At 37.8% G+C, this 26533-nt stretch overlaps 2 protein-coding genes across 4 annotated transcripts in view; both read right to left on the bottom strand.

Annotated features, from left to right (window-relative positions):
* Nucleotides 1-15738, bottom strand: part of LOC115419498 (potassium voltage-gated channel subfamily B member 1-like) — a 48364-nt gene extending 32626 nt beyond the window's left edge. The window contains exons 1-2 of one of the 2 annotated variants that reach the window (XM_030134307.1): nt 15434-15738; nt 14071-14733 (exon numbers count right to left, since the gene is read on the bottom strand). In XM_030134307.1, coding sequence (XP_029990167.1) covers nt 14071-14622 — 552 coding nt within the window. In that variant the 5' untranslated portion in view covers nt 14623-14733; nt 15434-15738. Of the gene's footprint in view, nt 1-14070; nt 14847-15433 lie in introns of those variants that run through there. The other variant, XM_030134308.1, reaches the window with a different exon arrangement.
* Nucleotides 15739-19535: 3797 nt separating this feature from the next.
* Nucleotides 19536-26533, bottom strand: part of LOC115419846 (prostacyclin synthase) — a 29755-nt gene continuing 22757 nt past the window's right edge. For both annotated transcript variants that reach the window (XM_030134891.1, XM_030134890.1), the window contains 7 exons: nt 25593-25736; nt 24979-25106; nt 23242-23423; nt 21284-21437; nt 20547-20728; nt 19977-20128; nt 19536-19839 (listed from right to left, as the gene is read on the bottom strand). In XM_030134891.1, the coding sequence (XP_029990751.1) occupies nt 19689-19839; nt 19977-20128; nt 20547-20728; nt 21284-21437; nt 23242-23423; nt 24979-25106; nt 25593-25736 (1093 nt within the window). In that variant the 3' untranslated portion in view covers nt 19536-19688. The remainder of the gene's footprint in view (nt 19840-19976; nt 20129-20546; nt 20729-21283; nt 21438-23241; nt 23424-24978; nt 25107-25592; nt 25737-26533) is intronic.

Genomic DNA, 26533 nt, shown 5'->3' with positions numbered 1-26533 from the left:
ATATATATATATATATATATTTTTTTTTTTTTTTTTTTTTTTTTTTTTTTTCTTTTGTGGAAAACAGTCTTTTTCCTATTCTTAATTTACTTATCAGGTAAATGTTCATAAAAGCTCAGATTAAAATTGAGAGTTATCAAATAAAAAACAGAGAAAACTGAAGAAAAAGTGACTTTTAAAGCAAAATATGTCATTAACCCTATAACACCAAACATATCATATTTGATACATGACTTCTGAAGCCCTCTACATGATCAGTGTGATATTTTTTCTTGAAAAACCTGATGTATACAATTAGATACATGCAATACACTGATAATCCACCAGGGGTGAGGAATTAATTCGCTTTTCCAGTGACACTACAAGATTGTCATTAATGAGGAAGGAGGCAGAAGTTTGCCAGTTTTGAAAAAGAATTACCAATTTGTTAGACATGTTTGCGTTATATTATGTTATGAGTCCCAATATATCAAATATGATACAAAATTGAAAATCATACATGGAAACTGATATTTGAAAATTTTTTTTTTTTTTTTTTTTTTTGTTGTTCAGAAGGACCGATAAAGGCTCTGGTTTCAAAGAACTGGAATTTTCTGTCAGTGATTTAATGGTTCAGGCTTTACAGGGTTAACTGAACATAAACCATAATCCATCCACTGTCACTGATCCAACTCTATGGGTTTTGTAAGTGAATCAATGTTGTAGAAGATGACTGTGTTTCCATGGTAACTACAGAGCCTCTGACCGTCCAAATGGGTCATATCTGATGACCATGAAAAGATGAGAAACTGCATTTTACCTCAGTTATTTACATGTATTGATAGGATTAGTGGATTAACATGTATTAAACATTGCAGATCAGTAGATGATTTTGGTCACCCATGGTTGTTTTTTAAATGTTAAATTAACAAAGACTTTGATCACTTCACCGTCAGACGAGGGAGTAAGAGTCACTTTTGCAACTTTAACTGATTATTAACTCAGTAATCTTCAAATAAACCAAAATGAAAACAATGGTGAACTGCAGCCCAAATGTGAAATGTTGTGAAGTATTTGCAAAGTGCTGTCTCTGCTGTTTTTGTTCTCTGTAGTCCACTCCTTTCCCACTTCAGTGGGTTTTCAGGGAAAATTGGTTCTAAGATTCTTCAGAGGTCTATTTGTTCTGTGCCATCAAGTGCAAATGAAACACCCATTACATACCAATTATAGCAGCCATTAAGTCACAAGTACAAACAAGCCCTGTGCTTTTAGATAAAGTTCACACTGGATACTATCAGCTCATCATTATTTAACTCTGGAAAATGTCAACAGAAGAGATTAAGATGTATTTCTGTGTTTAGCCTGACAAATTAATAAATTATGTGACAGCCTGTCAGATATTCAACATTTTGGAACTCCGAGTGCATTGTAAAACCACAGCGTCCTGTCGCTGTCGTCACAGATACTCTACTATCACACCAATCACTTAAGTGTCAGTTTATCTTACGTTAAACCACTCTTTCTCACGCACTCCCTCACATTCCTGCTTTCTCTCTTCCGCTGTATAAAACAACACCTCTGCTGTACCTTCTGCTGCTTTAGAAAAGAAACATGCTTCAGAATCTGACAGTCTGCTGCTGGGAAATTAGATGAATGCCAAACAGTTTGACGTAGTCCAATGAAAAGGTTCCAGGCTGCCACCAACAATCAGCTAAATTACAACATCAGTGTGTCTATTTCTGGAAAGGTGTGTTTTAGTTTCACGGGGAGAATGAGTGGGAAAATAACAGCCTAAAAAGCAAATGTATTTGAAGGAAAACTGTAGACAAGATGGGAAAATGTTCAAGTTAGTGCATTCATGCGCGTTTGTGTGTGTGTATACATGTGTGTGACAGCGTATTTATTTATAGAAGCCCCTTGGGAGAGGAGTGCCATTACTGTGCTAAGGTAGACAATCTGGTGGGGCTGCTCTGGATGTCACACTGAGGTGGCTTCATCACTTCTCGCAGGCTGTGTCTCATTAGGATGAGCACCGCCCTGTATAATATTAGCAACCACACCTTTTCTGCATTGTCCTTCCAAGTATTTCAGTGCCAAAATGCACTACAGCTCCTCCGAAGGCACTTAAATCTCCTATGTTGACTTCTTTTGTATTTTCTTTCAGTCAAATTTCATAACAAATTTAAGTTTTCTCTTGTTCTCTGTCCTCATTGATCATCATGGTTTGAATGAGTTACTCTGTTCCACAAGAATTAAAGAGAGTAGGCGGACACATTGATCCACAAATCGAACTGAACTCCCTGTGACTATTCCTCTTTCACTCCTCAACCATTCCACCTCAGCTTTGATAACACAGATGAGGCTCTAATATAACTGCTGCTCTTTCTGGGTTCATAAAGGTGAGCAAAGGGGTGAAGTGCTCAGAACAAAGAGAATGCAAGGATGTTATCCTGGATTAATCTGTGACAATCAATAAATGTAGGCATTCAGAGGAAACCTTTCACTTCCCTCCCACTCAGACCAACCTGACCTCAAGAGCTGCATTATCGCTCCAAACCATATGGGGAGTTGCTTCAATAAGCGAGCATCACCAGCTCTGTGTGGGGGCTTGACGGACTCATCCTCCTCACACTGCAGAGGATCATTTGTGCAGCGCCATTCACACAACGCCGGCTAAACCTTGGTAGGTTTTCAGCTCTATGCACGAATGCACATGTCTCATCCCATCGCAGTTGAAATCAAGACCCACAGATGACAGGATTTCAACGTCGGCCTTGCTGTTTGCTTTTCATTCTCACTGTTTGCTAATAAGCAGAAGCTATTGAGTGAGACGTGTCTGGAGAACAATGGGTCCATCTGCCTCCATTCCTGCTGACATTTCAGCTTAGTCACATAATCACCCTCTGTTGTTGTTCAACTACTGATTGCCCTTTTTTTTATCTCTTGAGTAAATCACTTTATTCTACCAAACATACAGTATGTATGTAGAACTGTGCTATATGATCAGAGAACGAGTATTGATTATTTTCAGTCATGTGGAAGATTTGTGATTTGAATAGACCTTTTCTGTCCAAATGAAATCAACATGGCACTTAAAAAGTACCTCTGTTGATTATATTTAAGCCATATATCTGTAACGTCAAAAAGATCAAAAAGCAACACTTGTCAGGTTGTCAAAAAGCATAATCTGTTTTTAAAAAATACCACTACTAATGAGACATTCAGTGATGGTGTAATTCTGGGCTCATTCTGGTTTATTTTGTTTATTGTTCCTATTTGTCTTCACATCTTTATTATATAATCTCTGAATGAGAATAAACTCCATCTTAGCCATATTTAATATAAACATCAACCACTGCTGAAAGAGAAATGGCATCTTATTCCTTGATAAATAAGTATACATTTCCTGATTCATGAGCTGTTGTCAACCATCAGCTCCTTATAACATTGACTAATAGTGATATTTGACTGATACCTAAATTTAGATGAAATAAAGCATAAAACACAGGCAATGATCGGAGAAATCTATTCACAATGAAGGTTGTGTTTAATCATGAAAGGTTAATTTTTCTATTCAATAAAAACATACGTTACCCAGCCATAACTGTATGTTATCTATGATAAAGGCAATGTTAACTGTTATTTTTGTCTTTGGTCCATAAAGACGCAGCATTTAGTTAATATTGACATCTAGTGGTGAAGTTGCATATTGCACTGATCTGACCTCACCTCACCCTGTCCTACGGTGGTTGAACTTACGTAGATATAAACTCTGCACGCAAACATTATAAGTGATGGTAATGAGAAGGTGAAGAAGAAGATGAGGTTGGTTCTGAGCTACTGTTGAGACAAAGCAGCATGATGTATGTGGAGGCAACCCACTCTCTTTGTAAATTTAAAAGACTTGTTCTTTGTTAAAAAAAAAAAAAAAAAAAGAAAGCCAAACATACAATAAAATAAAACAGGCAATAATTCATATTTTTGGGTGAGTTTACACTTCTGAAAACTGTGAATATGATGTTCCATTTTGTAATCAGACCCCCCTAAATCTCTGTAAATCTCACACACTGGACCTTTACATGCGTCACCAGCATCTATCTACATGATGTAAGGCGATACACTCACATCTGTAACCTAACACTTAATTCAGCCTGTCTACCACAGCTGATGTGATGCCACACAGTGAGAGACTGGAGGTGATCTTGTGTTAATTGAACCCTGTTGTTGACTGTTCGTCCATGGAGCTTTCAGGTGTTGGGTTCTGTATCAAGTTCAGGTAATTACTGCTGTGAGCTGCCGTGCACACGTGGATCTCCTGCCTCCATAAAGATGAGAGACTTAGAAATACAACGGCAAAAAAAAAAAAAAAAAAAAAAGAAAAGAAAATGTACATACACGTGTGTGTTGGGGTTCTTACATCATTCTGTTTATTTTGTGGACATGGTGTGGCCTGTACATTAGAAACATTAGCATCAGAGATTTCACACCACACTGCAAAAAGAGATCTCAAGAAAGTGAAAAAGTCTTATTTACCCAAAATAGATCTTATTTCTTTGGCATGGTTTTCATGGTTTTATTATTAATTTTTTTTAAAAAGTAACCACATTAGGAAAGTATAATACTGTTTGAATAAGCTAATATTTATCCAGTAACTAAAACAGTGGTTTACATACTAACCATATATACAGATTTGACAGACTTTTTGCAGCGCAGGCATAATCATCATTTCAATTTCAGTACACTTTCTTTTTGACTTTCTTCGAACAAAGCTCGTATCCACATGACAAACGTCAATAAGCTAATGGACCTGGAGGTAACAAACAGACTGATTTGCATATGAGCTGAACCTTATCTGCCCCCGTGTATCATGTGACCATCTCCATCTCTAATAGGAAGCTGACAAGAGCCAACCATTATTCAAAAGATGCACTTTGGTCATCACTGAGCCATTACAGAGGATAATTATGTTTGGCTGTATATGTTACTATTTCATAACAGCTTTCAGTCCATGATGCAGCACAACAGCAGCGGACTGGAAACACAAATGCTTCAGTAACAAATTGTGGCACATTAACCTTTTCTTTTAGACATAAAATGATGAGAAGATAAGCTCTAATGGATGAGGTGTATACGCCAGGAGTTGACTGACGTGTACATCAGCTGAGCTCTGGTAATGTCCTCAAAAGGACAAAGCTGTGAACTTCAGTTACAGTGTTGTTGCATTATGTTTCATTAGCATTTGCTTGACGGCTAAGTGACCCTAGAAGAGGTGTACATGATGAAAGATTGTTTGTTAAAAATGCATGAGCCATTTTTTGCTCTATTGTTACCAGTTGTTGGAAGTAGGTTAACAAAGATGCAACACTTGGATTTTTGGTGACAAGCCACAATAGGATCAGAATCGGTATTTTGTCGGAGTAAATCTGTGAAACCTCAGAGATGGATTATATTAAATTGAAGCTCCACTGAAAATATATCTGCTGTCAGAAAATGCATGGAACAACTCCAGAATTTCACTGCATTATTCACTCATGCCTGCCACTCGTACATGTGCGGCTGGAAACTGACCTTTTCAGTCTCCGCCTGTGGAGTGAGCGATGAAAACCTTGGTGAGGTGAACAACTGTAGCTTAAGAAGCAGTTTTGCACGCAATAGCTTTAGGCTCAAATGTCTAAGTCTCTGGAAACTTCTGTTTGACTCTGTGGGTGACCACTCAGCCCCACACCACTCTACATTTTCTTGAGTGATGTCCCCGCTGACAGGCCGTCTGAATAATGAATGAACATCTACAGCAAAGTAGTCATGTCTCTGCACCCTCTCGATTGACCTCTCACCTTTTAAATGTCAGCTGTAAGACCTCTACCGTCAAAAACTCATTTGAGGAATACTGTAGAAACAAAATCAGATAAGAACGTTGTGGTGAAAAGAAAGCATAGGTTTTGTACTGTGGGGATGTTAGACAGGGAGGCTATGTAGTGGTTCTGTGTGTGTCCCTGTGAATGTGTGCAGTCGGCAGTGTTGCTCCAGCTGGCTTGTGCGATAAGCTAATGTAGCGTACTATATTACCTCTCCATAGAAACCACCAGGCCATTGAAGGCTTTCAGAGGGTAACAGTTGCCTGCTTCTTTCTGAAAATGTATTAACCACTCTGAAACTGTAGAAACACCTTATCTTTGCTTTGGATTTATCTTCTAATTATAGTATGCCGTTCCACCTAACGACACATTACGTAACAAATACTGAACAGGAGCACTAACAGCTGATTATGGTCCCTGATTTTAAAAAGTGACAATTTTGTTCTACTACTTCAGATATGCACATAAACTATGCATATGTTTATATATATCAACCACCTACAAATACATCAAATACATCAAACAATCCACAATTAAAACCCTGCTAATTTCAAATGTATTTTGAAAGTAAATGAACGCGATTTCTAACTGAAGAGAGCTTCAAAGTTAAAATACAGGGTGGGGAAGCAAAATTTACAATATTTTGAGGCAGGGACTGAAAGACAGTGTATGACCAATTAGTTTATTGAAAGTCATGAGAATTTATTTGCCACAAGAAAATTTACATAATAGAAAATGTTTTTATTCTATGTGTCGTCCTTCTCTCTCAATAACTGCCTTCACACGCTTCCTGAAACTTGTGCAAGTGTTCCTCAAATATTCGGGTGACAACTTCTCCCATTCTTCTTTAATAGTATCTTCCAGACTTTCTCGTAATAGTTTTGCTCATAGTCATTCTCTTCTTTACATTCTAAACAGTCTTTATGGACACTCCAACTATTTTTGAAATCTCCTTTGGTGTGACGAGTGCATTCAGCAAATCACACACTCTTTGACGTTTGCTTTCCTGATTACTCATATGGGCAAAAGTTTCTGAAAAGGTATGGATAATAGTGTTAGGTATGATTATGACATCAGTATATGTTTGGTTTCAAAACAATTGATGTAGCGCCTGCTGAGAAAAAACAACTAAATGTTCATTGTAAATTTTGCTTCCCCGCCCTGTAATACCATATAGCCCTAATACTGTTGTCTTATACAAACGTCACAAGTCTTATTTTTCATGCTATAACTTAAGATGATACTAAGAATTTCATGCTCTGGTTCAACCTTTAATACCTCACAGCCCTATTTCAACATGTTGTGGTCATGCTGAAATTAAGGCTGTTTTCTCTAAATCATAACGCTTTCAGGCAGGTTTTTCACCTCTGTTGATACAGTCTAGATTTATGCAGTCCCAAAGTTGGCTAAATATGAAAGAGTTTCAGAGAGTGAAGTCAGGCAAAGTGGGCCATCTATGCAGGCTTATGATACTGCACTTCACTGAATGAAAATGTTTTTGTTTCTTGTGTTTTTTAAAGTCTGTCTTTTTTCCCCATTCTGTGAAACGGTGTTCATTGTTTTTTCCAGACTGAATTGAAGAAGAGTGACTTCATTTAAGATTTTTATCTGTTTATAACACAAACATAATTTTAGCACCAATAAATGACATTCAATTAAGCATAAGTGACATTTTCACAAGTCATTGCTCACAATCCATATTAAATGTTACATTTAAAAGAAACCACTATGGAACTGGGTGCTTCTATGAAACTGGGTTTATTTTGGTACCTGACACTTTGCCAGCTTTTTAGACCCAATAATAAAAGAGAAATTTAGACATATTTCTCCCCAGGATATACCTAATCGTGACCTCAGACAAATGCAAAGAAAAAATTATAGTCTTGCCCTGAGCCATCCCAAAATTAATGAATTTTTAATAAAATATGGAACCAAAAATAGGACCAAAATTGGGACAGGAAAAGCTACCTAGGTGTCAGTGCATTTGATCTGGACCACATAGCTTGAAATGGTCTTATATAGTGCTATAAATAAACAAACTGTTAAATTTGATGATCCTAGTGGTTTTTCTAATCCAGACGTGGGTTTTTCATGAATCGGCAGTCTCATTCCAGGTTTTGTATGTAACCCATCGTGTCCACTTGCGTTACATGCAGAACCTGCCCAGTTAAATGCATCTAAATCGTGAATGATTTTGCAACAGCGGTCTTTTTTGTGAAACACTCTGTCTTGCATAATTAGTTCAATTCCCAAAATGTACCTATGAGAGAATAAAGAGATATTTTTGTGTCCTTCTGACAGTGTTACATGCAGATTTTTGTATTAATATAATGTAAAATAATATTAAAAATGTGTTTTATCTGCAAAATACGTTCTCTTTTATCTCAGTAAATATTTATTTTTAAAATAGACCCAAAGTGTTTCCAAACTTGGTTCATAACATTAGTCTACATCTAGTTTGAATTTTTAGACCCTCTGTCCTGTTTTAGGGACCAGTTTGATAGAAGCACCCACCTACCTCAAGAATGTAGAAAGTCTGATCGCAGTAACACACATTTAAAGCCATACATGAAGTGATTTAGTCTGAATAAATAAGATCCTTATTGGAAGTACTGTGTACACAAACAGTGTAATCCTCATCTGTGCAGCTCACAGAAGGGTGGATTTTCTCTATTGATTCTCTATTGATGCCACCCTGATGGCACTTCCTAAGGTGAATTTCAAGTCATGTTTGTGCACACTGATCAAGCAGCATTAAAGACAGATTTCCAATCAATAATGCAAATTCCCCTTCAAGTGTACAGCTTCATTAGACTCAGCTTATCGGTTTTTAGGCAAAACCCCAAAAAGCACATGAAGTTAAATGAAATTGTGGAAAATAAGGCAGAGAACAAAACAGGTAAGTATGTCAGTCATTTTGGAAGTGGCAACCATAAAAATGACTGATGGCAGTAAATCCTGTCAGCATACAGGCATAGATGTGTTTATGTTTGTGTAGATGAAGCTATATGTTTTAGTACTGCATTATCTTTTTTTTGTGTTCACTTAAAGGTTGTGCTAGATTTGCAGTTCTGATGCCCAAGTGAACCGAAAATGAATATTAACAAAAGGAAAAGGCACTGCTAGCCCAGAGCTGGTACATTAGATCTGAGAAAATGATTTTTTTTCATGGGCCCTATTATTACCTCTCTGCATTTAGATGATTTGCAGAATATCATTTGGAGAGCTTTCTATGCTTTAATGAGAATTTGCACAATAATGAGCGCTTACATGCTGATTAGGTTATTTGGTTGTGAATAATGAGAGGAGTGAATACAATAGTGGAAAACAGCAACAGGACAATTGAGAAAATGACAGAGGTTGGAACAGAGAGAGGACTGAGAGACTTTCTTTTGTTTTGTCAAGCTACCAAAATGTCCATGTGACTCTGTGTTGCCCACTTGGCGATATATGGCAATGTAATCAGTCTGGCAGCTGGGAAACTGTGGGCCATTGATTTATGACTATTCAGAGCTCATCTACGCACAACAGTAAAGTTGCAGTCACCCAGCAACAACCTCTAAAGAGCAAGTCATAAATACACCCTCTTGGATTGTCCCATGTCTGGTTATTAGAATGCATAAACCCACAAAGAATGTAAGAGAAAGGTATGGAAGGACAAAGGGAGCAACAGAGGAAAGTCATAGTTCTGTTACTTGGAGCTAGAGCTGAAAATAACAACAGAGACCATAAAATCATAGTGACCGTACTGTCACATCTCCTGGGGTCCTGCTGTGCTCCGTGTGATACAGTAGTGCAGTTTAACATGAGTGACTGCGCTCCCTCATGCAGCGATATCAGCAGGCAACGGTCCGTGAGAAGTCACACGTCTGAGTCCCTCTCTAATGGCTGGTCAGGGTGTGTCCTCATTCAACCCAGCTTGCCTTACATCTTAATGCCTTTGTCATCGATTTCCTCCATTCTTACAAAAACTCGTCTGCCAGGCCCCGTGGAGTGAATATACAGCAGGTAACAAAACACAGTGGATCTGGCTACCCCAGTAGAGCACAGAGTCATGGCCCAGATGAAGAGAGCTCTCAGATTCACAAACAACAAAGCAAAGCGCTTACAGTGAAGTCAATCGGGCATATCTGATGTGCGGAAAGAAGTGCAGTTAACTGCCTCTAGTCATGGCTGTCTCTGGCTCGCTGAGTGGAGAAGTTTCCATGCAATTAGCTCAAACAGCCTCTGCCAAGGCGAAAGAACTAAGTGTCAGTTTTTATTGCTCAGTACCCTGTTCTGGACCAAAGCCTCATGAAGAGGGCCGCAAGGCTTTCAGGAGAAACAAATTAAAATTCACAGAGTGTGGAGAAATTTATTTTAAGTGAAAACTCACTGTGTCAATAAAATATTTTAAACAGCACTGAACATTTCTTAGCTAAAAATAAGAATGGATCGTGGTTCCTGATGAATAAATGACATTAAATTACACAATTCTGTAACCTAATATTTGTACACTTCTTCCAGTTCTTTTCATTTAACTAAATTGACTTGAAATTTCAACTACCTCTATTTAACGTTTAAGATTTTATAACTAAATAAATAAGGTTAAAGTCTTAAAAGTACTTGGTCAAACCATATTAAAACTGGCTTAGCAGCATAAGAACCACAGAAATGCTGCCACATTCTTCAAATAGAGCTAAATCCTTATTACTGTGTTTACATACATATCACGTTTTCAGATCCATGAAAGGAACCCAAACAAAGCAGCAGAACAAGTGCCATAATTCACAGTAAACCCTTTAATAAAAAAGGCTTTCTGGGGCTTTTCACAAAGCTGAAGTTTACAACAACAACTAGTCTAACGCAAACACCTGAGAGAATGATTCACTGGGTGGCCATGATCCCCTTTGAGACTGAAGTGCACCTGAGGTAGATTTGAGCAACAGGGGCATGCTGGGACATGCTGAACGGTGCTGATTTTCTTTACAGCCCACTTGCCCTTTCAAGCCACTGGGCAGCCGAAAACTGACTACAAGGGTATTCAGCACACTGTGTTCTGTGTGTTGAGAGCTTATCTTTTATTGATGAAGTGATTACTGACAAGTTTTGCCTGTGTTTCCATAAGTCCATATGGTGTTAAATAATTGAGATGGCAGACCCATAGCAGAAATGCAGAGTCAAGTGGGCTTAAAACTACTTACTAACCCCTCAGTACTCCCAAGAAAAGAGGCAAAGTATCCCCTGCAGAACACTTTGCGCCCTCCACTGCTGCTCCAACATGAAAAATGACTTGTCTATGAGGGCACTGATGCGTATGTGTATTTTGAGGTTATAACTCTGAATAGTCCAGGATGATGTGACATCTGGAGCTATAGATATTCTGGATCACACCTTCTCTCTCCGGCATTCAGTCAAGCGTTATTAATGTGCAATTAAAATTTCATCAGCGCTAAAAAATAAATGAGGTGGAATATCTGTTTGGGAACAACCCATTTCATCGATGCAAATCTTAAATTAAGCCATAGAAACAACATTGCATTTAATGGCTGCCATTTAACCTCAATTTGACATTTTTACCGTTCTCTTGGAAGAAGACTATCCATATCTATATGGATTAGAAAGAGGAGATAATGGCTCTATTTGTCAAGCAATACCATTTACCAACCCCCCTCCACCTTTTATTGAAAAGTTTCCCAATCTCATAATGAAACACAAGCAGTCACGTGTTGGGATGAGAACAAGAGAGTGGATGCTTGTAAGACTCTATGAGGGGGAAATGAATTATGTTCCTGTTTCACTGTGTGGGAATATATCCATCATTCAAACTGAGCAGCACAAGCACAAGCACAAATCAACCTTGAGATGCTACAACAGCTGAATCTCACAACGCATCTTTGAAACGAATGGATCAAACTTTTTGTAAATGTACTGAAATGCAAATGTAATGGGTTTGTAAGTCATATGATCTGGTGAAGTTTTTTTAAAAGGAAGGAGACTTGTTAAAGGTAACTTGAAGGTAGAGAAGCCATACAGTTAAAATGAGATAATATTAAGTCATTTCTGAGAAAATGTGACGATAGCTTATCTCCAACAGGTCAAACATGGATATGACAGACATGATTGTTTTCCATTTTACAAAACCAATAAGATGCTATGGTTGGATTTATATAGGATTGAATAGCAGCAGTTTATGTTCCCTTTTTTTATTTACATGTTTGTTTTTTGGCTTATTGTGCCATTATTTCACTGTGGACACTAGAACGGAAACAGGGCATAAACAGAGATAGGGAATGATGTGCAACAAAGATCAGAGGCCAGAAATCGAACCCGGGGACATTGTGGTTCATGGTCTGCATCCTTAACCAGTCTACTACCAGGCTGCTGCCAAACACAGTCAGCCTTGTCAACAGTCAAGACAAGAGAAGAGAAATGCACACTAACACTAGAGGTACTTTACAAATCCAACATGACTTTGACTTGAACAGAAGAATCTCTACAATATACAATTTACATACAAATGATTCTACACTATAGAAATTAACTAACTAATCTACATTTTCAATAACAGTGGATCTAGAAAAAAGCCCTCAGGGATACCTTTCAAGATATTATTGCAAAATAAATATGGGACCCCAGGGAGATAAAATAAAGAATAATAACTTGTAAATTAATTCATATGGACTAAATGAATAAATAATAAGTGGATGCTCATTTCAGAAAAAAAAAACAAACAAAACAAAACTCAAATTTTGGTGAAAAATCTATTAAAGGGTACCATGTTGCCAGAAGGTTTGTCAGCTACCATGTAGGAGCTAGTGTTAGACGGTGTCTTGTCTTTTCGTGGTTTCTGAGAGAGAACTAGGGGGTACTGGGAGCCCAAAATGGAGTATGTCTTTGAGCAATCATGTCAACACACCTGAGAGCTTTTGCAGCTCAAGGTCAAGGATGAAACAGTTCTTTCAGGGGATGAACGGAATAAAAAGTCCAGGTGATAAATTTATTTTTGGAATATTTGTTATTTGATATCATGCTGTCTTATTACCAACAACAACAAACATGTGACCTAAACCGTAAATTAAATCTCATGTTATATATTGAAGAAAGGCTTGTCTTGCTTGACTTCTAAATATAAATTTTACTCCATCCGGTAAAGGTAGGGTGAAAAAAAGAGCAACAACTCCAATAATGATCTTACAAACAGTTATTATATTGGAAATGCGTTATGCAATTATGTTTTTTTAACATCGTAATTGAATATTGACCCAGCTGCATCTTTGCAAAGTTAGTTCACTTAAAAATGCTAACTATACCCACTGATCCAGCAAAGTGAAGTACTCTTGTTCCTGAAGTGTGAGCAATGAGCCTGTTAATGAGCTGGATGATTGAATACAGGACTGGAAATGAGGCAGGGGTGGCTAATGAAGCCAAGAGGGGGTGATTGCTGAAAGGAGGGGGTGTTATGAGATGGTCTAAAAATATAACTTCTTACAGCAAGGTTTCTACAAAGTATTACGTTCCAACAATAAGTGCCGCTCTTAATTTTCCCTGGTGTTGCCAAAGAAAAACACTCACTAATTGTCACAAGATACTTGCATTCAGACAATACTGGCTGAAAGTGTCGGCCTAAAGCCAATAAAGGGAAACAATGAAGGCTGTCATGTATTCATCTGCAAAAAGGGCTCAACAAACAAGAGTTATAATTGACTCGCCAGAAAAACAGCATTAGTGTTTTCTTCCCCGGAAAGTGCATCCAGTTAAAACAACGGATTTAAATGGAGAGGGAAAACAAGTTTCTGAGGTGGTACAATGCACACTAATGTATGGGCAAAACTTTTCAGAAAGCTTTGACTTTGACAGCACCAAGTAAAACAAAATCTCTAAGTCTCATTCCTTCCCTCTCCTGCACTCCAGCTGCTGGAGCTGACAGATTAAAAGCACCAGTTCAGGTTAAAAGAAAGTCAGACGTCAGATCAAAACAAACTCACAGAAACATTTGTGCTAGCCTCTGGATATTAAACTCAGTTTCTTTTGCTTTTTCTTGTTTTGTTTTCAGCTATTTTCTAAATTTAAACCATATTCATCTAGATTAGACCTACTAAGTAACCTTTGCTTGATGGAAACAATCATTGTTTAAAACTTAATTATTATGGGATTGTTGGCTCCCATCCATTTTATGTAATGTCTCAGGTTGCCTACTACTTTCACTTGATCTGCTCCGGACAAATAAGAGAAAGAGGCTGAGAAAGAACACTACCTTAGCAGCAAACGATGAGCTGGGCTTCTCCAAAAGGTCCCAGAGTTTCTTCCTCTTTTCAGAACAACATGTGGTAGTAAACTCTTCTCCTTCCCTCTCTCTCATGTTCTCGGCTTCTCTTTTGAGTTCTTCGTTCATCTGCTCCTTCTTCTGGTGATACCTGGCCTGGCAGCAGGACTCTAGGTAGATCTCATCTATGCCCCAGAAGTCAAGCTCTTGACTGAAGGAGAGGGCGCACATCTCCTCCATCATGTGCAACTTCCCAGTTCGGTAGAAGTTTAGGATGGAGGTGAAGGCGCCGGGGTGTCTGTCGAAGAAGTACTCGTTATTATCCAAACTGTAGTCGTCGCATATTTCCATGATAGAGTCGTGGGTGTTGCAATCTCTCAGTTTCCCCAGTCTGGTGCGGGGCAGCCTGTCCAGCGTCCTCCACAGGACTTCGTGGAGGAGCCCCCCGACGTTCAGCCTTACCCGGCGGGACTGAGTCTTGCTCCGGATAATGTCCATCGTGTCCGGGGGCATGGCGCCCGACCGAACCCCACCTTTCAGCATCTTCGTTCAAGTCACTCCGTCGCTTGGAAAGACTGAAAGATACAGTCCGGTGGATTATAAAGACATGGTCCTGCAGATGGCCTCATCAGGGTCCGTCCTCTTCCCCTGCGGCTGTAATAAAAGAAAAAAATAAATAAACAAACTCTTTAACCGCTGTCAGGCGGTCACTGCGGTGTCCTACAGTAGCAATGTCAGGTGGTTTATCCACTCATCAGAGAACCAAATAGATATTTTAATCAGCTTTAAGGGGCATAGCCGCTTTTCTTGCTGACAAGGGAGGCGGTGGGGGTGGAGAGGTGGAAGAGCCGGGCCAATGATAAACTGGACTCCACTTGTGAGCGCTGTCCGGTGCTGAAACGCCTGTCTGTCACTATACTAACGGATCTGGATTTGTCGCTGTCCACAGACTTTGGTGCTGAAACGCCTCGGTCAGTCCACATCCATGGGGCAGCGTAGTAGTCAGTGAGAAGTCAGAATGCACGCGGAACTGTTGTCTGAAGGGATTTTAAGACACTACTACTCTGTCTGATTATCAACTTTGGATTAACAGCCCATAAAGCTAGACGACTATTCAGCAGTTACAATCAAATGTGTTGTGTCTGAGCACAACATACCATCATTTTCTTTTACATCATCTTGCGCATGTCTGAGTCATGCAACAGAAATGCATTTGGGGAAGTAGTCTGTTTAAGTATAGGCATAGTAAAGACGTCATGAAACATCCTCCAAAGTAGGATGAAAAGCAGTGCAGTTTCAACTTTACGCCCAAATAGAATGAAAACATACTGAAGTAATGCAACACAATACATACGTGTGGTCCGTATATCCCGATTCGCCTCATCCATGGACATCAGTAACATTTCAGGAGTAAACGCGTTGAAACTTGCCCGTTGAAATCTCCAGCCTTTATGAACTAATAGAGGCATCATGATCTGCGCACCAACATGTTGAGAACATATAGTTGTTTCACACAGATATCACGTCCAGTCCCCACCTGGAGAGAATCAACAAGTAGACTCCTGAGAGTAGCCGGGAACACTCTCAGCACCTCTCTACCTGCTCACTGTGTGTGCGTGTCTGCTGGCCGGCGCCTGTGACTGTGGGCAGGATCCTGCAGGGGCTGATTTCACAGAAGCTCCTCCAGCGGCGCAGCCTGTTCGATTTAACCCTCACGGAACCAGGCAGCCCAGCGTATATCTACAGACTCAAGTTAGACACTGACAATGCCCTCGTCGGATTACAGGGACATCATTTCATTATTTTACAGATAGTGTGGCTATAAATATCACCACTTCAGACGTTATTTTAGATAGAATTACATGTAGTAAATGTGCAAAAGTCTTTGGCCACTTTTAGCTTTGATTTTGCTTGAAATGAACATATATATTTATTTCTTATTTTCTTTTCTTCAGAAGACACACAAAAAAATATGGGCTCTAAAGGTCTAAAGCAGGGGTGTCAAACATGCGGTCCGGGGGCCAAATTCGGCCCGCCAAACGGTCCAGTCCGGCCCCTGGGATGAATTTGTTAAAAAAAAAATTACACTGATGATATTCACAATCATTTTAGTTCAGGTTCCACATTCAGATCAATTCAATCTCAAGTGGGTCAGATCAGTAAAATACTATCATAATAACCTAAAAATAATTACAAATCCAAAAATTTCTCTTTGGAAATGCAAACATTTTCATGTAATTTTACTGTATTTACACTAAAACAAACTATCATTTTACAAAAACGTGAATAACCTGAACAAATATGAACACCCTCAAATGTCTTAAGAGATGAGCAATTGTACCAATATTCTGCCTATTCTTAAATGTTTTGTGTATTTGTAGATCCTCTGTGATCTGTAAGTTATATTGTACATGTATAAATGATAAACTAAGGCAGGATATTGTTAAAATTGCACTTATTTTTCTCAAGAAATTTCTGTTTGTTTCTGTCATTCACATTGTTTTAATGGATAGTTTGTAGGTGTAAACATTTTTATAGTGCAATTTTACTTTTTTCCACTCTAAAACATAGAGGAAAGTTTGGAGTTGACATTATTTATAGGTTATTCTGTTATTATTTTACTGGTCCACCTGAGATCAAACTGGGCTAAATGTGGCCCCTGAACAAAAATGAGTTTGACAGCCCTGGTCTAAAGGGATTTAAAGGTTAAAGTCACTATTTCGTGAAAGTCCTGTCCTTAGAAATATCTGACGTGTTGAATGAAACAACTCAGAAAGTACTATTTATTTTTTTTAAATTATTAATAATTATTGTTGCGTCATTTCTGGACCTGGTGATGAGGACAAACAACAGGATTCAATAATAGTCTGGCCGAGGTTGTCTGGTAACTGAAAATGATGTCATTGTGTTTTGGTTCATGATGGTATCATCTGCTGTGTGAAGATAACTCTTATTTCTTGGTTGAATATACCATTGTACTTCTGTGACCTGTCTGACATGTAAATTGTGATGTAAAAAAAACAAAACAAAACAAAACAAAACAAAAAAAACAGGAAGAATAGCTGCTGCAGTGATGCAAAAGTTAGCAAGTATGTGGTCATTGTACCTTTAATGAACCAATAACGTTAAAGGTGACCTTAGACTTTTGTATTCATAAAATAATATGACCTTATAAACAGCAAATACCAAAACTCTCAATATACAGTCATGGAAAAAATTATTAGACCATCAAAAGTCATCAAAAACAATGGTTATGCAATCAATTATTTACTCCTGTGTGTATCATGTGACTAAAACAGACAGAAAAGAAAACATGAAATGCCTAAAAGTACTGTTTTTGGTAGTACAATGCCATAGATATTGATGTAAGAACTGAAGTGATTTTGGTTATTATCAAGAAAACATGGAAAATGGTTAGATATCAGCTCTGAAATTAAACTATATGAGCTATTTTTATTGTTATCATTATATTTGTCCAAACAAATGTACCTTTAGTTGTACCAGGCATTAAAATGAACAAGAAATTGAAGAAAACAAGGGTCGTCTAATAATTTTTTCTGCAACTGTTGATCAGTATTTCTTTGGTCTAAAACATTTATTTCATGTTTAAGCACTTTTCCCACGCTGATGCACAATCTGGGAAAACACAAAGTGAATCACAACCAAACTATGACTCTGTTGCAGGTTCTATGACCAAAAAGGACCAAGAGGAAGAATTATATTATTTTATCTTCCTCTTACTCCATAAATAATTAAACTTAGATAGTCTGTCAGCTCTGTTCAGTCAACAGGTAGTATATGTACAACAACAGATAAACACAATCATTCAATTTAAAGAAAAACATTAAGGTCAAGTTTTTCTTTCTTCATATATTTTATAAACTATTGCATTATTCGTCTAAATACCACAATCAAAACCTGACAAACAGTAAATTCTCAGATATTACGTAATAGAAATGGAGTAAATTCCTTCTGTGCAGGACTGTGGCATATATCGGTCATCCTCTTGCGTATAATCACATTTCTAAGAGCGTGCAGTGTAAATAAAACTTTACAGTCTGCTTTGCAAACAGTGGGCATGTGTAAGTGAGACGGATGTATGTTTACAGAGCAGCCAGTCCCATCATTACATTAGTGCTTTCGATTTCACATACAGACCGCTGCTATGCCATCTAACTTTTATAGCTATTTAAAATGACACATGGGGAACTCAAATTTCCATCCCATCATTATTCTAGTTTTACTTAAAATAATAATGTGGGGCGCACACTGACATGGTTGTCATGGAATAGAAACATGTTTAACCCATAAAGACCCAGTGCTACTTTTGTGTCAGTTCCCAAATGAAATGTTCTCTATCTTTAACCTTTCTTAAGTGATTTATTACCATTTAGTATAATATTATCTTCTGTATTTTGCATTTTATCAGTATAAATCAGGTATTTTCCTGTATTTAATTTACTGATTATGTAGATGTTCATAAAAGCTCATATTAAAGTTGAGGGTTATTATATCAAAAACAGAGAAAACTGTAGAAAAAGTGACTTTTTCAGTAAAATATATCAATAACTGAATATAAAACCCTGTCACTGATGCAAGTCCATGGGTTTTACTGGTGAAGATGATGGTATTTCCATGTTCACTACGGAACCTCTGAACGTCCAAATGGGTCATATCTGATGACCATGAAAAGATGACAAACTGTATTTTACACCAATTATTTACATGGATTAATAAGATTAGTGGATCAACAGGTATATAGCCCATGAAGACCCAGTGCCAATTTTGTATCAGTTCCCAAATGAATTTTTTTTTCTCTATTTAATCTTTCTAAGTGATTTTTCACCAGTTATTATAATATTATCCTCTGTATTTTTGCTTTATTTTCTGTCAAAATTAAGTATTTTCCATTATTGAATTTGCTGATCATGTAAATGTTCATAAAAGCTCAGATTAAACTTGAGGTTTATTTTATCAAAAACAGAGAAAACTGAAGAAAAAGTGAATTCTTCAGTAAAATATATCATTAACTGAACATAAACCAAGTGTGTCCATCCACTGTCATTGATCCAACCCTATGGGTTTTACTGGTGGATCAATGCTGTAGAAGATGACAGTGAAGTAACTGCAGAGTAACAGTAAAAGTAACAGTAACACGGTAACTGCAGAGCCTCTGAACGTCCAAATGGATCGTATCTGATGACCATGAAAAGATGACAAACTGTATTTTACACCAATTATTCCTTGATTTGATAGGATTAATGGGTCAACAAGTATTAAACAGTTTATATCAGTAGATGGTTTAGGTGGCTGGTGGCTGCTTGAGTCTTTATGAGTTAAACAGTTTAGATCAGTAGATGCTTTTGGTCGGTGATGGATGTTCGGGCTTTTATGGGTTAAGGATGGTCTCAGTTAAAAAAAAAAAAAAAAAGAAAGATATTAACATCACAAGCATATACAGAATATATTAGTTACATTTATTGATAAATAACAAAATAATTACAAAGTTAAAAATATAAATATAGAATACAAATATACAAAGGAAATATTGACAGTTTGAAATAATATTCATTTGTTAAAATGTGCATAAAATGTGTGATTTTAGAGTCCTAGAGTGCATTCCTGGGTTTACATCGGACAAGTAGGTCTCCCTCTGGTTGTAGCATCCCAAACCCATAACGGCCGGTATTCACCTCGGGCAACTGAGCATTTGGGTCACACAGCTCCAAATCATAGTTAGTCAACAGCATGTAAACAAACCTGAAGAATAAACACACCAAATGCAAAATTAGGACATTCAAACATACATTAAATATGAAAAACTTTTCCACTGTTGCACATTTTGAGGCTTTAATGGAAGCTAAAGTTAAACAGTGCACTGATTCGAGGACACTCACTGTCTGATGGTATTGATGGCAAACTGTTTCCCCACACAGCCATTGGTCCCTGCACCCCATGGCATGGTGTAATATTTCAGCTGCCTCCCTCCTTTATAAAAATCTATCTTTGGTGATCCATCTTCATTCAGGAAGCGATTGTACTTGAATTTCTGGAAAGGAAACAGTTTTTCCACAAGAGACATTAGACACAAGAAATTAGAAATGGGATATTTGTTCGTAAAAAGAAAAGCTAAAATAGAATGTCTTTCATTTCTGTTTGACAAGTTTTTTATATATATATTGCAGCCTCCCCATGTCCTTCCCACGCCTATTAGCTGTTTCTGTTTCCGTGCGCAGCTAATCCCTAAATGGTCCATGGCTCTGGTTTTGACCTCTCACTGGGTAATACAGGGTCAGCTTTGTGTAGGCGTTGATTCCACCTTACGTAAACAACCACTGATGCTAATTACACTTAAATCTGCCTCCAGCTAGTCTGTAAGACAATTACAACTGTTCCTATTGGCAGCTGACACGGCAACTGGGTTGGAAACAGGGGAGGCACGGCAATAAGAAGACGTGACAACAAACCTGTGGCTCGTGGTAAATCTCTGGGTCCATCTGAGGACTGATGAAGGGAAATAAACACACCCGGTCTCCTTTTCTCAGGAGGTACTCCTGACCATCAGCCATATGGAGAGTCTTTTCTTTCAGTACCTCTCTGGTGATGAAGGGGGCAGCAGTGAGTCTGAGCGTCTCTTCCAAAGCGCTGTCTGTGTCGAGAGAGAAGACACGGTTATTACAGGTGATGAAAACTAAGACCAGCAGCAAAAAAATGATAAAAACTACACTGTGCAATACAAACAGAACTAAAATGAAGTATAGTTGCACATAAAATCAGCATAATTTTTGACAATGTTTATAGCACTTAGTGTACAATTCAAATGGGTGTGCACAATATGGGTTCAGTAAATCAGATGTCATTTTCTCCTTTTATTAAAATACATAAATAAAATAAAATAAATATATTTTCCAAATACTTGTACAAGTGTGAAACTTTACCAAAAACCTAATAAATAGGTGGTTGTAACTGACTCCATGTGCACACTGTTCATTATTTCTATGTTATAATTTTTTGATGATTATGACATTATTTCCTACATTTTTAATTTTCATTGAATTTATAGCCTAATTGTGATATACTACAGTATAATAAACACCGTGCATTGTTTTCCATACTGTGCAGACGTTGGAATCAGGCTTCTGTTTGTCCATTTTCCTGACTATAGATCCAATCAGCTGCCTTTGTTATTTACATAAGTCCTTACCAAACACTGGGGTATTCACAAGTCTGTCCAGAAGAGCAGTCTCAGACGTTTCCATCTGGGAGATCCGGCTGAACTCCCTCTTCACTGCTGTCAGAGCATCAGGATGGGTCAACAAGTGTCCGAGGAGCCAAAATGCAGCAGGACCAACATTACCCTGAAAACAAACAAAGGCTCACATGAGAACAACGATAAGGTTGTCGGCCTCAGTCCGGTGTTGCATGGTGACGGACCAGATGGTTATTTGGTAACAGCAAATATGGACTTCACATGGTGCCCACCATAATCACATGTAACATTTACTGGAGTTGCAACAAAGCACAGATTTCCACGTTGAACCAAAACAGAAACATGTAATTAATCATTAGCGGTGACAAGATAAAAAAGAATGGCTTCCTTTCATGTGTCTGGGATGAGAGGAGCCGGGCTCTGGATAGTCTCACTATTGGCCAAACACAGCTCACTAATGGTTTACTTAAAAAGGAAAGCCACTGGAAACCTGAGGTCCCCCGCCATCTGCCTGAGTCCAAGGGCAGGACATTGAAGCGATTTAGTTTAACGGCCAAATGCAGAGATGTCTGCCAAGAGCACAAGCATAAAAGGGTGAACACTAACTATAACAGTGCATAATTTACAATGAAATTTTGTTACTAATGTCGCTGATTTAGCTTTACAGTGAAGAACTCTTGGCCTTTTGCCCATCAAAGTCTTCAAAAGGCAACCTTGCCAAGTTACACAAGCTGTTTTTCCTTATTAATCATCTTATTCTCTACTTATTTATTCTGGAAGGAACTGCACTGTATGAAATATTCTGAGAGTGTGTGACTGTGAATATGGATGACACAGGATGTGTACAATGTTTTGACTTTTTCTAACACAGGCACTGTATGTCTTAGCTACAATTCCTTCCGGACACTATATTCTTGATTCTAAATGACCTCTTGAGTCACTTCAGATGGACTATAAGGTGTAATTACTGCTACTTAATAAAACATAAACATCACTGAAGGCCGAAGTTGTGTTTCCATTAAAAGAACCGTCTCAAGGCTGTGGTGTAAACATTTCAGAGTGTTGGACATTTTCCACAGAGAAAAACATAACTGTAAGTTTGTAATAAATAAAATTTTGATTGCAATTAGAATTTTGTTTGTTATGGCTACGTTTATTATCTGTAACACATCCTCCATGTGTCCCAGTAAGTCATGCAAATACTTAAGGAAATTTGCAAATTTGACTCAGACTCAACTAAAAGTCATAAAACAGAAACAAACCATGGTGACAAGTGCAAAACAGATGAGTAATCCATCTGTGTTGTAAGGCAAATGTTGAAATAAATATTTGATTGAATGTTTGATGCAGTAAACCCCCCCTAGCAGAGCTGTGGGAAAGACTGCATGATTCACAACTGAGTCCAATCGGATATGATGAAGAATAAGTCTAGAACGGCACAAATCCTATTCAGGAATGAATGCAATACAGCCATCTGAGCACATTTTGTTTTATAAATGACAGTTTTTGAGAAAATGATAGAGAACAGCGTTGGTAGATAGATATGGTAGATGCACTGTAACCCTGGCCCATAATCTGACCTTTAAACATGCAACTTCATACAAAAACTGGTCATATAAATAAACAATCAACACATTGTTTTACTTTAAAATAGACTTTTTCAATCCATATTCAACTTTTTAAAAATTCAAATCCATTAACAGACTCTGTTGTAATCACCTGTCTTACATATATAATACACTTCTACATACACACTAATAACCTTTCTAATGCAGATACATCATCTGAATAGGTGAACAGTACACTCTGGTGGCAGATATCAGTACTGCACATTTTTATTCCTATTTACATCCAGTTTTTCTTGGCAACATGTCATACAGAAATGCATCGGACTGCAGGGGAAAATTGCCTTTTAGTTTGTAAAAATATCTTTCTGATGGTGGCTGACTCACCTGTGTGGCCCAGAGTTGCATCAGTATGGCCTTTTTCTGCATCTCCTCATCGGCCCCCTCCTCCTGAAGCAGTCGTCTGTAGGCGTGAAGCCAAGGGCTCGACCCTGAATCTTCACTCAGACCTGCTGGAGCCAAAAGCTCACACAGTCTGTGACGAACGCTGTGTGCTGTTCTCCTCTCGGCTGTCATGGACCGATAAACATCGCAACGTGAGTGAATGAGTCAGAGCCAAAACATAAACAGCTGAACTTGATATGAATGTCACTGACATACATGACAGACAGAAAAATAGATATAATTGTGCACACAAGGTAAGAGCAGAGCCAGAAATAACAATGAACAGGTATTTTAGGTAGGGTTGGGCAGTAGGTAAAAAAATCACATCATTTTTTTCAGTGTTATAGGTGATTAACTTTCAAATACCGAAACAACCACCGGCAACCAAAAGTACCAACTGATCTAAAATGTTTCATGACTTTTGAACCACAAACGCTATCAATAGATTGAAATAATTCAGATAAAATTCAGTTTCTCAGCTTTTCAGCAACATCAGATACAACCCTTTTGGACATTTTGGACAGAGGCTTACAGGTTCTTTAGTTTTTTTCTTTTCTGATATAATAACCTTTGGATTTACCCTGAGTTTTTGCAAACACTTAGACTGTGTTTTCATCCAGGGAAAAATGCAGAGGTAAAAATAGTGAACACTGATAAAGCACCTATGAAAGGTTAGATGTAGAAAAAAATTAATTTGGAAGTCACAACAAAAATACCTCTAATAAGTCTTTTAAAAAAGTTATGGATTTCAATCATATTTTTTCATCTATGTACTAAAGATAAAACATGATCCAAAAGTAGTTTTCTTTTCATAAATCTACACACTATATTTACAATATCAATAAACAACAAACAATGTCAAAAAAGAGACAATATCAAATATCAAAGCCAATGTGGATTATTTGTAAATAAATAAATAAGTAAATAGGAAAGAAAATACTTGTAAACAAAATGAAGGAGCAGTGAAAGGTGAGAAACGATAATAAGAAAATAATTAATATATTACAACAAAAACTATTTGAATTTAAAATTTTTGTTTTACTCTAGAAGATGCACTAATCTGAGTATTAAAATGTAGGTATTCTTCACATTAAATAAAAAGCTAAAACTTTATTAATCATATCAATTTGATATATCGTTGTGCTCTAAATGTAGGTATGCAGTAATATTGCGTCTTGTCACCTTTCATGTGAGTTATTAGTTGAACTGATGTAACCATAAACAGTGAAACCACACAACTAAACAGGGCATGTAGCAGCATTGATGGGAGTTACCACTACAAATTAGATCATTGCCTCTGTGATTCCCTGATGTAATGGATCGTAAAAATTAAAAAAAAAACACACACACACATGCTCCCAGACATTCGGTAAGCCACTGAGTAAGTGAAATTCTCCACGGCAACCGCAAAACAAATCTGTGGGAACGACGAGGGATGATGTCAAAACACAACTGCTAACACACAGACAATGTAAATAATAAAGACATAAGTCACACCTCCTCCTGACTCACAGTGTGTAACGTTGGTGATCTTTGTACACATATAACATCCATCATTTCAACATTACGCAATCACAGTATAGAATGATATCACAAAACTACTGGCTGGGTGAAACAACCGATCAGCAGTTTTGTATTGGAAAGGTATTGACGATTTCTTCTTTGTGGATATGTGTTTACCTGATTTTAACGTGCCCCGTGCCATTTTTGTTAATAGACCGTCAAACTTCCGGTACTCCTCGTAGACACTTGAGGGATCTGTGCTGTTGTTGTTCTGCTCTCCTCCAAAAAGCGTCAGGTACCCAGCCCTGCATGAACAAGAGAGATAATACATGTGGGAATGAGAGTAACGCTCAGTTGATGAATGGTGACCTTTTGTGTCTTGATGGAAAGATAAGCAGGCAGCACAGCTTTTCCATTTTAAAGCCATCAGACGATCCCCTTTCAGCAGGTATTTTTCCATTCACTCACAGCAGCAACTCCTCATGAAGGATGTCGGTGTGTCAGAGTAAACATTACTATTGTATAAGTTTGTCTGGTCAGAGTAGACACTCCAGGTTGTTTACTGGGACGATGTTGTATCATGAAAACCACAGCAGATAGAAGCATGATTTGTGTAGACTGGAAATGTGACCTCAAACATTAGTGAAAAAGAATGCAGTCATCTTGCATTTTTCTTGCAGTGTTTACAAACAGATGACCACAGAACTGACTGGTGTGTAAACTGTTTAGATGGACGTAGCATGCTTCTTTTAACATTGTGTTGTAGTGTGTGTATGTGGGATGCCTCTTACTTGAAGAGGAAGCCATAAGAGAGGTTGAACAATCCCTCCTCTTTCCAGTCTTTCCGGTTCGAGGGGATCTCAGCTTTCAGTAAGGCTTTCAGGTGTGTGCTCATGGCATTGTTAAGGCTGGTCAAATTCATTCCAAAAAAGTGCCTGAAGACACAAAAGAATAAAGAGGTTAAGGGGCAAAAGGCGACACAGTGTTTTGTTCAGAGAAATCCTTAAACCATGTTTTTCTAATTGACTGTGTTGTGAAAACACAGACACACATTTGTGAAGCTCATGTGTTAACTTTGTTCCTCGTGTCCAAATATTTTAGAAACTAAGGCAAAGTGCTGTTCCGGTAAGATCCACGTTGTGTATTTTGCAAGATTTACTGGAAACAGAAGGAAAAGAAACCATGTAAGGGCCAGATTTTGGTCAACTGTGTGAAAAACTGACCTAACTTGAAAAGATTAGATTTGGACACTCTTTAGGCTTTTCATCATGGACTTATGTGTACATAGTGTGTGTGGACAGAGAATGATGCTATTGTGAGGAGGGTGGGAGTTGTCTTGGGAGTGTTATTGTACTATGACGTATTCTGCTCTTTCTTTCTGTTTCAATGAAATCATTTAGAATCGATCAGGAAAAACCTGACCAAAGATGAAAATCAAAGATGTCATGCAGTTCTAAAAATAGTAATAAAAACCCCCCAGTAAATTCTGCCTCAGTAGTATAGCTGTGTATTTCCTTAATTCCTAAAAATGAAATATAATATGTGTGAAAATCACAACAAAACAATGAGCCCTAAAAATAGATTTCCAAAAACTGGGTGGATGTTCAACTGAATATGCAGAGTGACACAATAGTTGCATTCCCAAAACACCTTTCACTTCAGTTTTATCATCAAATGAAAACAAAAACATATAGTACAGTACATGGTTTTACTTTGACAACGGAAAAAACAT

The sequence above is a fragment of the Sphaeramia orbicularis genome, chromosome 5, assembly GCF_902148855.1.
Source record: "Sphaeramia orbicularis chromosome 5, fSphaOr1.1, whole genome shotgun sequence".
Lineage (NCBI taxonomy): Eukaryota > Metazoa > Chordata > Actinopteri > Kurtiformes > Apogonidae > Sphaeramia > Sphaeramia orbicularis.
The sequence above is the reverse complement of the archived record's forward strand: the minus strand, read 5'-3'. Positions and strand labels throughout refer to the sequence as shown.